The 16,275-nt window shown below is 33.2% G+C and overlaps 3 protein-coding genes across 10 annotated transcripts; 1 reads left to right on the top strand and 2 right to left on the bottom strand.

Moving 5' to 3' along the window:
* Positions 1–1,151: 1,151 nt before the first annotated feature.
* LOC17875155 (elongator complex protein 2) lies at positions 1,152–3,292 on the bottom strand. Of its 8 annotated transcripts, none has more exons than XR_002832648.1 (4): positions 2,859–3,292; positions 2,349–2,559; positions 2,153–2,240; positions 1,152–1,441 (listed from the first exon to the last, which is right to left on the bottom strand). XR_002832648.1 is itself a non-coding variant. In XM_006279451.2 (4 exons), the coding sequence occupies exons 2-4, from the start codon at positions 2,487–2,489 to the stop codon at positions 1,431–1,433; spliced, it is 240 nt and encodes a 79-aa protein (XP_006279513.1). In that variant the 5' UTR covers positions 2,490–2,556; positions 2,859–3,292; the 3' UTR covers positions 1,152–1,430. The 8 variants fall into 8 exon arrangements, 7 of the variants coding, with proteins under 7 accessions (XP_006279513.1, XP_023633555.1, XP_023633559.1 ...); XM_006279451.2 differs by having other exon boundaries at positions 2,349–2,556; XM_023777787.1 differs by having other exon boundaries at positions 2,349–2,756; positions 2,879–3,292.
* Positions 3,293–4,655: 1,363 nt separating this feature from the next.
* On the bottom strand, positions 4,656–9,428 carry LOC17874782 (PH, RCC1 and FYVE domains-containing protein 1). Its single transcript, XM_023777726.1, has 9 exons — positions 9,099–9,428; positions 8,865–8,951; positions 8,529–8,618; positions 8,338–8,424; positions 8,133–8,249; positions 5,926–8,016; positions 5,649–5,795; positions 5,074–5,522; positions 4,656–4,999 (listed from the first exon to the last, which is right to left on the bottom strand). The coding sequence occupies exons 1-9, from the start codon at positions 9,144–9,146 to the stop codon at positions 4,858–4,860; spliced, it is 3,258 nt and encodes a 1,085-aa protein (XP_023633494.1). The 5' UTR covers positions 9,147–9,428; the 3' UTR covers positions 4,656–4,857.
* A 5,032-nt stretch (positions 9,429–14,460) lies between these two features.
* Positions 14,461–15,074, top strand: LOC17876273. Its single transcript, XM_006281835.2, has one exon. It carries the CDS (start codon positions 14,492–14,494, stop codon positions 14,903–14,905), a length of 414 nt encoding a protein of 137 aa, XP_006281897.1. The 5' UTR covers positions 14,461–14,491; the 3' UTR covers positions 14,906–15,074.
* Positions 15,075–16,275: the final 1,201 nt, after the last annotated feature.

Here is a 16,275-nt window from a genome sequence, read left to right as displayed (position 1 = left end):
GATTTTATAAAGCTTTATAAATTTTTTAAAAGTATTTAAAAAATATTACAAGGCTTCTTTTAAGGTATTTTTTATAAAGGTCTTTCATTACGGGCTTACATATTTCCGGAGTATGCCCATACAATAAACCAATTAGGGACCAATTCATTACACCAAAAGCAAACTAAATCAAACAAAAACAAGATCGACCCAGTTTTACAGAACTGCTATTAACCGATCCCCGCGAGAAACCCTAACCTACAATCATAAAACACGATGTAGCCGCCGTCCAAAGACTACAAATGCACGTCGGATCAGGACCTCCGGTGTGCCTGGATGACGGGGGTCAAAAGTAGTAGGTGATCAAGGCTTTTATAAAGTTTTTATAAGGTATTTATAAGGTTTTAAAAACTATTTTAAAATTTTACAAGGCTTTTATAAAGATTTTATAAGCTTTTATGAGGTCTGTATAAGGTTTTAAAAAGTATTTAAAAGGTTTTACACGGTTTAATAAGGTATTTAAATGTACATTAAGGTTTTTAAAAACTATTTAAAAAGTTTTATAATGCTTTTATAAGGTTTTATAAGGTTTTTATAAAGATTTTATAAGTTTTATAAGGGTTTTATAAAGTTTTTATAAGGCTTTTATAAGGTTTTCAAAAGGAGTTTAAGAAATATTTTACAAAGTACAAAGTATTTAAAAGGTTTTACAAGGTTTATAAGGTGTTTTTATGTATATTAAGGTTTTTAAAACTATTTAAAAGGTTTTAAAAGGCTTTTATAGGGTTTGACAAAAACTTTATAATGGTTTTTATATGGGTTTTATAAGGTTTTTAGAAGGATTTTAAAATTATTTAAAAACTTTTACAAAGTATTTAAAAGGCTTTATAAAACAATTATATGACTTTAACAAGTACTTAAAAAACTTTACATGAAATTGTTATATATGCTTCACAAGGATTTTATAAGGTTTCACAAGGCTTTTATAGGGTTTACAAAAATTTTATAATGGTTTTATAAGGTTTAAAAAAAAATTATAATGGTTTTATAAGGTTTTTATAAAGTTTTTAAAAATTATTTAAAAACTTTTACAAAGTATTTAAAAGGTTTTACAAGCTTTTACAAGGATTTTATAAGGTTTTGTGAAGTATTTAAAAGATTTTACAAAACACTTACATGGCTTTAAGAAGTACTTAAAAAACTTTACATGAAATTGTTATATATGCTTCTCGTTATCACTAAACAACATCTTGTAAAATCAATTAAAAACTTTCAACATTTTTTTTATGATACAACAAGTAGTTACGTTCCATTAGTTAATATTTCATGATCAACACACACACACAAAGACTTGGTCTCGCTTTAACAAACATGGATGCGAGTATTATAATCTAAGCTCCAGTCCTTCTTCAAGCTCTCCCATGACTGCAGCTCTTAGATCCTCAACTTCGTCAATTCCACCCTATCAATATCAACACAAAACAAACAATTCAATTCAGTATTATTCCAAGTCTCTTAAGACGTGTGGAGACTCACGAAGACGTGGAAGTTGGGGGTGAAGATGAGAACACATGTAACTACAGCTCTGAAGTGTTTTGAAAGTAGAAGCCAGTGAACATGTTAGGATAAGAAAACAGAGCTATTATAACTGATTATGCATAACTATTTAACTACTATATGCATTGAGGAATCAAAATCAGTTTAATCTTATATGCAAACCTACATGACAAAACCTGAAAACTGGTAGTCATATGGACCAATGAGATCACAACTACGACGGACACTAACATAATCGAAGCTTCGGCGAGATCGCAGCTAATAACACCAATGAACAGAGACAAGAAGAACAACAACGACCTATCACGTCAAAACATCGTTAACCATCTGATGTTTTCTCATAAAATCTAAATTCAAAAAGTTCTAGAAAAGTTTAACCCTTCACAGCAACTAAACCACCAAACAGTTGATAAAGACTATAAATAGGAATTGGAATGCCTATTGTAAAGAATTATCTAATAGTGTAAAATTCTTCAGTCTAAGTTCTCTATCTGATAAACATCAAAATTATCTTCGTTTGCAATGCAATTACCTATGGCGTGATTCAAGATACTGAAAACGCTAAATCAAGAACATAAACAGTTCCTCATATACCAGAGGAAGCAAAAGGAAGTACCTTTGAAAGCAAACTTGGCACTGGGCAACCAATGAGTGCAATTCACATAAGCTTTATGACCTGGAAGCGTAGTAATAATCTGGGCAGTCTGCAAAAAGGAACACAAAACAAGTAAAAGTCATATCTTGCTTTTGAAAGAACAAAAAAGGAGGATTTGAAAGGGTGGATCGTAGAAAAAGGAGTGAAAGAAGCAGACCTTTGGGCTGAAAACAGCAAAAACGTTTTGGGCACCGAAAGAGACGAGACCAGAAGCTCCCCAAGAGACGTTATTGACGACTCTGTTGCATTCTGCTCCTATGAACACTCTCTTTGCTTCGACTTTGGTGTTTTCAGACATCTTTTATAAAAGAAGACTTTTTGATTGAAGCTACGAAGGGTTACGAAGTTTCTCTTCTTCGTTCCTGCTGCTGGTGTTAAAAAATTATGAGTTTTGATAATTAAACAAATGGAAAAACAATCACTTAAGCTATTAAGAAAGTTTTGAGTCATGCAAAATTCTCTTCCCTCATCCATTAGCCAACAACAATTTGCATATAACAATAAGCTTTTGTCCTTGGCAATTTACCAAACACCTTATGTGCCCTCGTTAAATCCTTCTATTTTCCTAGATATCAACAGAAACTTGTATCTCAAAGGCTCAAATGCATTCGTATCAAACTCAAGACAAACATCAGAAAGCAATGAAGAAGAAACGATCAAAGCTGACCGAGGAAGTAATTCACAAACATGATCACTTTCGTGTTGTCTTCTTCGTCGTTCTTCTCACCTTCGTCTTTGCTTAAATCAGACTTTGTAGGTGAGGAGACACATCGATCTTGCGTTGTTACCGGACTGAGTAATGGGTTCACGTCGAGATCCTTCATCGGTTATCTTTTATCATGAACAATTGGTTCTCTCATCTTCTCCAATTCCATCGGAGTTGCCTCAAACCACTCTCCAATTCCATCGGAGTTCTTCTCGAAGCCATCGATGCTCTTACCAGTTACCAATGCCACCAGAATTCTTCGTGATCGTAGTCTGATGGATACGATTCATTCATGGAGAAGCTCAAATCAGAGATTTGAACAGCGACTTCGTTAAACAAAAACAAAATTGGATCCAGCGAATTTGACGAGGATGAGAGAGATGAGGATAAGGTTTTTAAGGGCAAAACTTTCATCAAATTTTAAAAGAGGGTATAATTAAAAATGGCAAAAAAGAAGGGTATTTTTAAAAACTGCTATCTCAAAAGGGGTATTTCTAACAAATTCTCTTTTATGATACTCTCTTTTAAAAATACCCTCTTTTTTTTACCATTTTTATTTTTGCCTTCTCTTAAATTTTAATGGTCATTTTACCCCTATTTGAAAGAAAATTCTTTCTCCAAAGAAGGAATATTCCTTCTAAAAATTTTCCCACCAAAAACATTTCCGCAAAACTTTTCCCGCAAAAAAAATACTTTTTCAAAATTTTCCCGCCAAATTTTTTAAAAGGGTTTACAAGATTTTTTAAAGGGTCTTTTAAAGGGTTTACAAGGGTTTTAAAGGGATTTACAAGAGTTTTTAAATGATTTTTAAAAGATTTGTAATGGTTTTTAAAGGGTTTATAAGCTTACAAAGGTTTTAAATGGTTTTTAAATGATTTACAATGGTTTTTAAAAGTTTTTATAAGTTTATAAAAGTTTTAAAATGATTTACAAAGATTTTTAAAGGATTTGAAAAATTTACAAGGAATTTTAAAGGTTTTTTTAAAGGATTTACAAGAAGTTTTAAAGGGTTTTAGAAGTTTACAAAGGTTTTTGAAGGTATTACAAGTTCTTTAAAATGGTTTTTAAGGATTTACAAGGGTTTTTAAAGGGTTTTAGAAGCTTACAAAGTTTTTATTAAATGATTTATCACGGTTATAATGGGTTTAAACGGATTTACAAGTGTTTATAAATGTTATAAAATTATTTACAATGGTTTTAAAAGGTTTTAGATGACTTTTAAAAGATTTACAAGGGCTTTTAAAGGATTTTTTAAGAGATTTAAAAATATTTACAAGGTTTTTTTTCAGGAATTGCGGAAAAATTGTGGCGGGAAATTTTTTGTCGGAAAATTTTTGGCGAGAAATGTTTTTGGCGGAAAACTTTTTTGGCGGAAATTTTTTTTTTGGCGGGAAATTTTTCGGAAGGAATATTTTCTTTGTTGGAACAAATATTTCTTTCTTCATCATGGGTTATATAATAAATGAGGGTAATTTAGTCATTTTGTACTTTGAAGAGGGTATTTTTGAAAATGGACACCTAGAGAGGGTACTTGTAGAAAAGGGTATCATAAAAAGGTTAGTTGTGCAAATCCCCCATAATTATTAAATAAAGTCCAACAAAATCTATAAAATTTTAAAAACATGAATTACAAAGAAAATGTTTATTCCGCCGGCGGGTCAAAATCTAGTTTATAGTAAAATTGTGGGAGGCCATGTCGGAGATTTTATCTTCCATTGCTGATTTTGTGATGTTACATCAAACATTAAATGATCATGATGACAGAGAAACTGGCCTCTGGTTAACGATTTTCAATTAAATAGTTATCATCGAGTCAATTAGTTTAAAACAATCATGAAATTCACGACAAACTCTTTGCAAATAACCCGACAGATTCTTTATATACTGAAGGATGGAACTCTAGAGGATCAGAATAAGGCTAACTGCTTCCTATACTTTTGATTTTGTTGTTGATTTTAGTTCATGTCTGAAATTGTGATTGTGATAAAGGTGATGTCGCCACGCTTGATCTATCAGTACCGCGAATGTTGTACTTTTCGTATACTCTTTCGCGATTCTCTGACCACCATGCTTCTGCTTGTTGCTCCTTAAATCTTCTTCGGCTACAAAAACAACCATATATTTATTAGTTTAGATCTCTAATAATGTATCAAGATAAAAATTCCAAATATGTTACCTAAAGCGTACACGTTTGAGGTCTCTTGTTCCATCCCCTAGGGCCAATAATGTTATATAAACACCAGGTTCATACTGTTCAATCCACTCCGCCTCTACTTGAGAAGCATTTGAAGCTGATGCTGCTGAGCTTCTCGAGTTTCGGCGGTTGTCACCATCTTCTGAGAAACCATTACTGATTCGAACCCCCTCACTTAAAAGTTCACTCATGCTTGCATCTGTGTTTCTTGGTGATGGTGAATTTCGCCAAAGTCCATTCAGTGAACGTGCGGGCAGAGCCAAAGGCGACGCAAGTGAAGTGTCGTTCATTGAATCAGATCGCGATGGACGCTGTCCATTGGCATTAGCAAAATTAAATCCGTTTTGCTCAAACATGTTCAATAATTTAGCTGTCTGTTTGGTCTCAGCTTCGTAAGCACCCGGGGGTAGCAGTGCAGTTATATTCTTCACCTGGAAAGTACAGTTGAAAAACAAAAATTCAGGACTTCCATGGAAACTTACTGAGAATAAAATATTTCAAAAATGAATAGATCACAGATGGTTTAAGAAAAAAGTTTAAGGGAATCAAGCCAAAACCTGTGCTGTTAGAGATTTTATAACTTCTTTTGCAGCTTCTGATTTAGCAGATTCTTCTGCTGCCCGGGTCAATGCTTCTTGTACTTTCTTCACAGATTTTTGAACTTCGAATTCTTGAACTTCACATCTGAGCCTCAGACTCTCGGCCTAATAGCATCCAATATTCATTTTAAACACAAACCAAAAGAACTTATGGAAACATCTCTGATGAACAAAGTGATGAATAGTTAAATGAGTTTAGACAGAAGAAAAAGATAATGGTTTGAGGTGAGTTTACCTGGGCGCGCAATTTGACTACTTCCTGATTCAGAAGTTCATTTGATTTCTTCAAACTCTCAGCTATACTTGTAGAAAAACCAAGACCAGCTATTAAAGGAATGGGAGTGACTGAACGAGGAGGGCTAGATCTTCTTGAGAAAGGTGAGACAGATCTAGAGCTTCCTCCAGACGGAGTTACTGCTGGTTTTGGTGGTCCACGCCGTAAGTCAGTCACATTAGTCAAAGCATCTTTAAGCTGTAATAGAGGTGTCTGAGAATTGCGAGCAAGAGAGAATGTGTCGGCTTTCTTTCCTTGTCTAGCTGCCCTGCTATCTAGCTGCTTGATCAAGTCTATATTTGATGGTATTCCTGATTTAGCCAATCTTATCTCGGCTTTATCTAATCTGTCCTTGTTCTCACCGGAAAGTCGCGGCATAACATTCTTCCTACCATCAATACTAGATTCTGACACTTTACTTAGTTTAGAGGAACATGAATCACAGACACGATAAGGCTTGCCTGGATTAGGAGCCAAAGCAGCTTTCAGTGATTTCTTGGAACTGCATGAATGGCAGTGGACAAGTCCACAGTTGTAACAATTGTGTCTTTTTCGTGTGAATCCGAACGCCTGTCTACAAGCTGAACATTGAGATTGCTCGGTACCAGAAACCCATTTATGAAGACATATTGCTGCGGTGAAGTTTGAACCACAGGCAACATTTTTTACATGTCTCTCTTTCAAAGCATCAACAAGGGTGGGTGCCTTACGGTCCTCAATATCTCCATGACCTAATCTGCCATTGGCACCCTTGCCCCATGTAAATACTTCATTTCGAGATGTTAAGACTGCTACATGATAAGCTCCGCATGCTATTTCTTCGACACAATCCTTAGTTAATGTATCATCTATTAAGCAAGGAAGCTTCCCATCAGCATTTGGATTCCCTAGTTGACCATAAACTGTACTACCCATCGTGTAAATTTTTCCTGATGTTGTCAAGCCAACTGTTAAACTATGTCCACATGCAACTCTATGAAAAGTATGGTCAATTAGAGCTGATACACATGTGGGTTTAAGTCGAGGCTCATTATCTCCATGACCGAGACGGCTCTTATCACCATCACCCCATGTGAACAGCTTTCCTGATGAAACACTTGAACTTGATTGAGTGACAATGACTTCTACTATTGCAGCAGCATGCCATACACCACAAGCAACGGCAATAGTCCTCAAACCAGATAAAGATTCAACTTCTCTTGGGTAAAATACAGTTTCCTTGTCGCCATGCCCTAGAACACCAAATGTCCCATCTCCAAAAGTAAAAAGCCGTCCAGCTGACGTGATCAAAGCAGTGTGCCACGGTCCACAAGATACGGAAGCAACTTGAAGACCTTCAAGAGAACCTGATATTCTCTTTGGTATCCAGTGACTTACATCGGTACCATGGCCGAGAAGTCCTGCATAGTGTGTTCCATCACCCCATGTGTAAATCTCTCCTGTCATTGTGACAGCACACATATGAAACTCACCACATGCAACAAAATCAACAGTAGTAGAAGCTAGAGACTCAATAAGCTGTGGCCCAGTAACATCTTTTCCCATTCCATGGCCAAGACATCCTCCAGATGCTTCACCCCATGTAAAAACCTCACCTTGCTTAGAGACTAGAGCAGCATGCTTAACACCACAAGCTATGTAATGAACATCCAAAACTACATTGGATTCTAATGGCTTTGGAATCAGAACATCAGACCTTGAACCAACACAACTAGCATTTTTATCAGCCATGACTCTAGCAAAATTATCACATAGCACTTCGCCCCATATATAAACATCACCTAAAGCATCACAATCATCTGGAGCAGAGCCATGACTCGAGCTGCTTTGAACACTAGAGACACTAACCCGGAAAACATCTGATCCAGATCCTCGTACTAACATATTTGGGCTATCTGATGCCACATGTGATCTTTCAGAACTGACAGAATTCTCAGTTCTAGAAGTCCTGGGAAAATTATTTGAATTGTAAGGAGTCTCAACAACGTTAAAATCTTTAGAAGCACAAACTGAGCTGTTGGTAGGACTACTTAATGTCAAGTCTCTACTATCCTGGAAATGATGAAAATGAAACAAAACCAAAATGGGAGTTATTTTGAGAAGAGAGGATTACATTTGCACCATCAATAACACTGACGTTGTTCGCATTAGGAATGCTTATTACTTACAGCAATAGAGAGGCCTCCATCACTCCAGCCGTCAATCTTAGAGCGGCCAGCCTGACCAGATATCAAAGCTTTTAAGCCAGCTATCCACACCTCTGCCTCAACTTTGTCCTTACAAATCTGAAAACAAACCAACCTTTTGAATTCACAAATACAGAAACAGACAATACACGTCAAAGAGAAAGTAACTGAATTTTTATTTACTAACCAAATCAAGAGTCCGCTTCCTGTTTGAGTATACGAGAGAAAAAGATAAATAATCCTTTTCAGGGCGAAGGTAACGTTGGAAAACAGCCTGATAGTATAAACATAACCAAAGTCATAACATGTTACTAAGAAAAGACATGTAGTATTTTGCTACTGCATCAAAACAGAAACTAGATGTTAAAGAGAAGTTACAGTTCGTTGTCCTGGAACAATCTTAGATACAGTTGCTAACTTCAAACGTTTCTCTCCACCATTTGAAATCCAGATTAAAGATGTCTCATCCTGCAAATAACATGTCCAAGGTGGTAAGCTTAAACGTGTATATGTAACCAAACACAAAGATGTGAAATATCAAGCATATCATCTGCCTTAATAACACCAATTGGATCAATGAATCACTAAAATAAACAAAGAACCTCATGGGGAGATTGCAAAACAAAATTGCAAAGCTCAAAAGGTAGCTTCACAGCTAAACCAAATTCATGCTCATAACCGAATTGTAAACCATTTAATCTAAAGGACACTCACATTGGAGAGTCTAAATGGACAAAACTTAGGCTTTCCTTTCCGACCATATTTCAACAGTTGAGCACCTTTCTTCAAAGCAATTAGAGCCTACAAAAACATATGTAAAAGATCTTATAAGACAAAAACAAGTTTAGCAGACATTAAAAAGCTAACATTTTTTTTTTTAACCAACAAATTCAGACACATCTATTGAGACTAGCAACATATCTATTAAGACAAAGACAAGAAGAGAACCTGTTCGATGTCTCGTTCCACATTACCATAGCTCACAAGATCTGCCATTCCATGAGAAATGTTTACCAAAATACCCCAACCCTCTCCGATCACCGGTCATCCTAAGCAAGCAAGACTACGTGAAGTCTCCGCCGTTCTAACCATTAAATTTAATGTGTGCTCGGAAATCAAGAGAGAGCTTTCACGGTGGTAACGGCTCTGGTGTTCTTGGAAATTGCGGTTTTGTTTTTGGGTAGTCTTGAGAAATTTCGCCGGAGAAGATGAAGATGGCCGGAGAGAGACCGGAGATGGAGAGAGAAAGAGCGCGAGAATGAAAGCACTGTATCAAGCGCCAACGAAATTAGTCTTTTGCCGTGGAATTCCCAAGTACGGACATAGTCAATGTTGAAAAGTAAAATAACAACAAAATTATCTATTAGTAATTAATTAGTTAATAGGGTAATATACTGATAATATTACTTTGGAAAGAAAAAACAATACCAAGATGTGACATTGGAATATGTAATAAAATAAGTTCGATATTTTTATTAAGAAGGATGATATATTTTTTTTTGTCGGAAGAAGGATGATATATATATTGCTTGAATGGAAATATGTCAGAATATCATTTTTTATTTAATATAATTAAACTATGTTTTATTAACTGCATCTATAAATCAATTTATCATAATTTAGTTATAATAAATTTTATAGAATTAGAAATAAGATAAGTTTCTAACTTGAAAATTAGCAAATTTCATCAAAATGATATGAAAAAGGTTAAATTATATGTTTTATCAAATTAATCTAGTAAATGAAAACTACTGTACACATTATGGATGAAAAAGTCATCTTTATTGGCGTAGTAATTTATTAAAATTTCATCTTATTCTTTTGAGATCTTGACAAAAAAATATTTCGATTAATGAAGAACAAAACCAAGTATAAATCTGCTTAGTGACATATTTTTTTATATAATGTAGGTTAGAAGTTTTTATAATCATATTTTGAGTTTGTTTTTTTTGAAGTTTTGGTAATACAAAAGAAAAATAAATACTCCATATGTTCCATGATATAAGATGTTAAGCAATTTTTTTTTGTTTCATTTTATAAGATGTTTTACATATAAAATGTGTAAAGTTTTCAGATATTTTTAAAAGTAACCAATGGTACGACATCGTATATATTTTTGAAGAAAACTGTACACATATTATATGTAATACTATGAATTTTCTCCCCATAATTAAACTAAAATTTCTAATTAAATAAATTCAAATAATACTAATTATCATTATAATTTCTTTTAATGATACTAATTATCAATTTCCAAAATATTTCAACTTCAATCAGTAGCGGTAGAAAGCTACTTGTCGCACCTAAGGATATTAGAGGAAGTCACGAAGTGGTGGTGACTTTAGAAGATATGATTAAAGAAGTATAAAACTGGAACTCACGATGAGCTTAGAAATGAAGTACTTATAGAAGTACTAAAGTCTTATTGTTGTTAACCTTAAAAAAAAAAAAAGAGGTAGTAGTGTGTTTCTTTTTCATTCGTGCTAAAGTCTCCTCTCTTTCTCATTTTATATAAGATCGTGTGTTAAATTTACAAAATACACATGCCAACCAACTGGGTTGGTTGTTGCCTTGTTGGGTTTGGGGTTTTTTAATTTCAAAAAAAATAATATCAAAAACTGTCACCATGAATCGAATCGAATGATCAATTTTCAGATGACAAAGAGAAAAGAATCGAATGAAAACGGGAAAACGATCTATTTCGCCCTGAGAACTAACGTATCAATCCAGATAGAGCCCGAACTTTGACCCCGATGTAGATATCCCCGAAACAAAAGTTCCAATTCTATTTCCCCCCGAAATAAAAGTTCCAAACCTAATTCCCTCTGAAACCAAAGTTCAAGATCTAATTATCCCCAGATCTTGGTTTCTATTGGTTTTGTGTTTACTTAACCAAACCAAACTTGTTTTAACTCGATTAAATTTCAAAATTCTCGAAATTCCCATTAGAATCCATCTCCAAATCCCCAAATTTCTCAATCCTTAACTTTGGATTAAACGATTGTGATGATTTCTGACATAAATTTTGAGATTTTCAAAACTTAATCGGGTTTAGGCTATTCATTAAATGGTTAAATAAATAGTAAACCAGTGAAGACCCAGAATTGGGGAGAAGTAGATCATGAACTTTGATTTCGGGGGGAAATAGGTTTAGAACTTTTATTTCGGGGAGAAATAGGATTCGAATTTTGTGTTCAGGGATATCTACAGCGAGGTCAAAGTTTGGGCTCTATCTGGATTGATACGTTAGTTCTCAGGGGGAAATAGATCGTTTACAAACATATTTCAGCCTATGGTTTAATTTTTTATTGTCCAAACTAAATATGTTAAAGATAAACATAAACTATGAATCATACATTTTAGTTTAGTCTTTCCAAAAAAAAATAGTACTAAAATATTATGATGGATTTTGAGGGTATAATGTTCAAATTTAGGGCATTTAAATCACGAACTAGAACATAAACTTGTTGCTCTATTAGATGTTCTGTTAACGGATTTGAGAATATGATGTTAATTTTAGCTTGGTCAACAAAGATGATGTTTTAAAAATTAAATAAACGACAAGTATATGTTTTGAATGGTCAAATAGAAAATTCATGGTTTAAATGACCTAAATTTGAAACTTCGTGAATTAAATAACGTTTTCCCCGTTTTTTAATTTCTATGTTTTCATTAAAGAATACTTTTTCGATATATATCGTCAACCCCAAATACGGAATATCAACTTTATTGATAAAAATATACGCAACCGACTCAGTTATTCAATATGTGATGGTAGAGACGACCACTACGAGGAAGGTCTGAGGTTGTGATTTGCCACAAGACATTTGTTAGACCCCGATTTGCGTAAAGGCTTAAATGAATTGATTTGGCCACCTATGTCACCAAAGTGCACTATTTTTTTCGGTCAATGGTCCTGAGAGAACTCCACAGTTAGGCATGCTTATGCTGGAATAATTAAAGGATGGGTGACATTCCAGGAAGTGGTTGTCGGAACTGTGTGAGTGAGGCCAAAACACAGAGAAAAATCATGTGGTAATTTGTAGGGTCGGTAAACAAGTTTTTAAGCCTCCCGGACGTAGCAAACCGATCGTCGGATATCAATGGGCTCATGGGCCAAGTGAGAGGACGTGCGGCCCATTAAAAAGGTGGGCCCATAGGCTGGTGGTGAACATAGGGTCCATTGGAAAGATGGCGGTTGGGGCGTTACAAGTGGTATCAGAACCGAACCCAGACAAGTGTAGAGTGGTGGGCTCATACTTTCAGGGGGTAAAGATCGTTGTGCGCAACGAGGACGTTACGACCTGTTAGAGGGGGAGAATTGTGCAATCCTGATTTGCGGAAAGGCTTCAATGAATTGATTTGGCCACCTTTGTCACCAAAGTGCAGTTATCTTTTTGGTCAAAGGTCCTGAGAGAACTCTACAGGTAAGCGTGCTTATGATGGAGTAGTCAAAGGATGGGTGACCTTCCGGGAGTGGTTGTCGGAACTGTGTGAGTGAGGCCAAAACACATGGAAAGATTATGTGGTGATTTGTAAGGTTGGTAAACAAGTCTTTAAGCCTCCCGAAGGTAGCAAACCGACCGTCGGATATTAATGGGCTCATGGGCTTAGTGAGAGGACGTGAGGCCCATTTTGAGAGGTGGGCCCATGGGCAGGTGGTGAAAAAAAATTGTCTCTAAACTTTTTATAAAAATACTAGATTTTAACCCGCGCTACCCCCGCGAGACGACATTCTAAAATGTATTCTTTTTATTAATTTTGTTTGGTATATGAAAGTGTACTACTATATTTTGATTGTTAATTCTATGATTTAACTCGTAGAATATTATATGGTAATATTTTTTTTATAATCGTAATTTGATCAAATTAATTAATTAAGTATATTATTTAAAATATTAAAAAGATATTAACATAATGTTCGTTTACATAGTATAATTTCATATTAAAATATTTTGTGAGTTATACTATAGTAGACAACCCGTAAAATTATCTATAATCATAATTATGTAAATTATAACACGTTCCATCACATGACCCGTGCTACTCAATTATCAATAATACTTTAGTGCATCCATTTTTGTATCGTTTGAGTAATATACTTCCATTTCAAAAAATTCAAATTGCAACATATGCAACAAGAAAAATTTATTATACATATGTTTATGTAATAATAGAAATTTAATAACAAATAAGATCATATAAGATGTTGGAGAAATATTTGATTTATTAGGGAGATATTTTAGGAATTTTTATTAAATGTAAAAAATATTGATTTCTAATTTTGCAATTTTATTATGTTTTAATTACAAAATTTATCCTAAAATTTTTCTATTTAATCAAATGGCAAGGGTTTAATTATGAAAATACTACAAAATAAAAGGGTAGAACACAAAAGGTACTTCAAAAATGTTTTAGATTATTATAAATGGAAAAAATATTACAAAAATAAGATTAGAGTATATGAGAATACTTGTATATAATCCTATTAAAATAAAATTATGATAGAAATGATCCTAATATGATTATGTATAATAACTTTTGACATAGACTGCTATTTTTTCCAAATATAATATTATTCATATATATTTTAGTAAGACAATCATAGATTTGAGATGAAAGTAGTTTTTTTTTTCAAATTAATTAAGGAGTGTATATCTGGAGAAAATAATTTTTTTAATTGATTTTTCTCTTCACAGTTTTATTTTATTTGTTAATTAGAACTTTTACATAAAAATCAATTTCTTAAAGATAATTTTCATCACTGTAAACTATACCAGCATAGCAGCATTTAAGAAACAAATAAAAATAATACATAGTTTCTTGCTGTTTATTCTTCTAGTATGATCCTTAGTGCCTGTTTGTTATCTTTTCAAAAGCAAGACGAAAAACAATTCGGTCGCTTCCTTTCAGAAGGAAATAAATTCCTTTCATATCACAAATGTAATCGTAACATTCTTAAATAAAATTCTTTTTTCCAACTATATATATATCCTCTTAAATTTGTTCATTTACTAAAGCATCGCCGTTAGCTTAAAACCACAACATAATATGTAATATTAGATAAAATTATGATAGAAATTCACAAATGGAGGAGAGATTGTTAGAATCAATTTATAGGACCATGGAATATAGAATACAAAAAAAAGATTGGTATAAAGATTGTTCGAGAACGACTCTTTTTCTTGAGAACATATTCTGTTATGCCACACTTATTGATCTGACTTTACATTAGTTGTACATATATTCACACTACTTTATAATAAGGCATCCATGTAACAAGCTTATATATGCTCCAATACAAAGCAAAACAAGGCATTTTGAACCAAGAAAAAAGGAAGATGGGGTGGTTTATTAAGGAAAGAAGAGGAGGTTCATGGAAGCGAGGATTGTTAGAGGAAACACTACTGACTTCATCAGCACCTCCTCTTACACTACTAGCTCTCTTCGCGATCATATCTTTGCTTCTCTTCCTCTCTTCATACCCGCGTTACAAGTACGAGGTTAAGAAAACCGCGGCTAATATCAAGCTCTTCATGCTTTTCCTCCCAATTCTCTTTGTCTTCGTCCTCGTATCTCTAAGCTTTGTCCATGGACTTCTGTTTAATTCATCTTACTCTGTGAGAGCAAGCCAGGCTAAGTCCCTTTTTGGAGAAGGGAACTTTCCTTGGGGAGTTTCGCTTATGCTAATACTTCTACTTCTTTTGGTTTCTAAACAATCTTACTTTCACTCCTTATGGTACCCGACTATGTAGTTTTGACCGTCATATCATTTCATTTATTGTCTTCAAATGTAATCTTTAGATTGATCATTGCTTCTTTAATCCATATTAGAATCTACACACATGTATAAGATATTTTGAGTATAACTGATGATTGCATGTGTTGTAAGTATTGTTTATAAAATAATCGATGGTTCATATCTATATTAACATTTTTGAAGTACCTTTTGTGTTCTACCCTTTTATTTTGTAATATTTTCATAATTAAACTCTTGTCATTTGATTAAATAGAAAAGTTTAAGGTAAACTTTGTAATTAAATCATAATAAAATTGCAAAATTAGAAATCAATATTTATTACATTTAACAAAATTTCCTAAAATCTCTCCTTAATAAATCAAATATTTCTCCAACATCTTTATATGATCTTATTTGTTTTTAGATTAATATTATTACATATACATATGTATAGTAAAAATATAATTTTTTTTGCATATGTTGCAATTTGAATTTTTAGAAACGGATGTATATTACTCAAATGATACAAAAATAGATATACTAAAGTATTATTGAGAATTGTATAGCACGAGTTATGTGATAGAACGGGTTATAATTTACATAATTATAATTATAGATATTTTAACATGTTGTCTACTATTGTATAACTCACAAAATATTTTAATATGAAATTATACTATGTAAACGAATATTATGTAGTCAATATCTAATCATTATTTTACATATTATACTTATTTAATTAATTTGATCAAATTACGATTAGCAACAAATTAAATTATCATATAATATTTTACGGGTTAAATCATAGAATTAACAATAAAAATATTGTAGTACACTCTTATATACCAAACAAAATTAATAAAAAGAATACATTTTAGAATGTCATCCCGCGGTATACCGCGGGTTAAAATCTAGTATAATAATAAATTGCATGACCAAAAGTCTTATTCCAATCGATAAAACTCAATCATGCACACAAATTGAAATCAACATCCTAGCTAGTTTTAACTAAACGGTAATTAATCTTTTAAAGTTTGAGAATTTCATGAACAAGATATAGAGACTAGATATAAAATGATTTGGTAAACTAGGGATTTGAGTAGATAGATTTTAGAATTTTGGGGTTTTGTATTTTAAGTGAGAATTAGATGTTAAATTTTGGGATATATATATATATATATATATGAAGATGTAGTCTGAACAACAGAGTGTACTAGTTCAGAGACTAGTTCAGACGTCTTAGCAAAAGCAGAACAACAAATGAGAAAAGTGAAGAAATGCGGTTTTACATGGACACAAAACAAAGAAGAAGTGTTTCGAAGCATGAAGACTTTACTTTTATAGGGATACCTTTGTGACATCATCATCATCATCTTCAATGACCCG

This window comes from Capsella rubella, unplaced genomic scaffold (assembly GCF_000375325.1).
Source record: "Capsella rubella cultivar Monte Gargano unplaced genomic scaffold, Caprub1_0 scaffold_8, whole genome shotgun sequence".
NCBI classification, from domain to species: Eukaryota; Viridiplantae; Streptophyta; class Magnoliopsida; order Brassicales; family Brassicaceae; genus Capsella; species Capsella rubella.
Note: the sequence above shows the minus strand (reverse complement) of the source record. Positions and strands in the feature narration are given on the sequence as shown.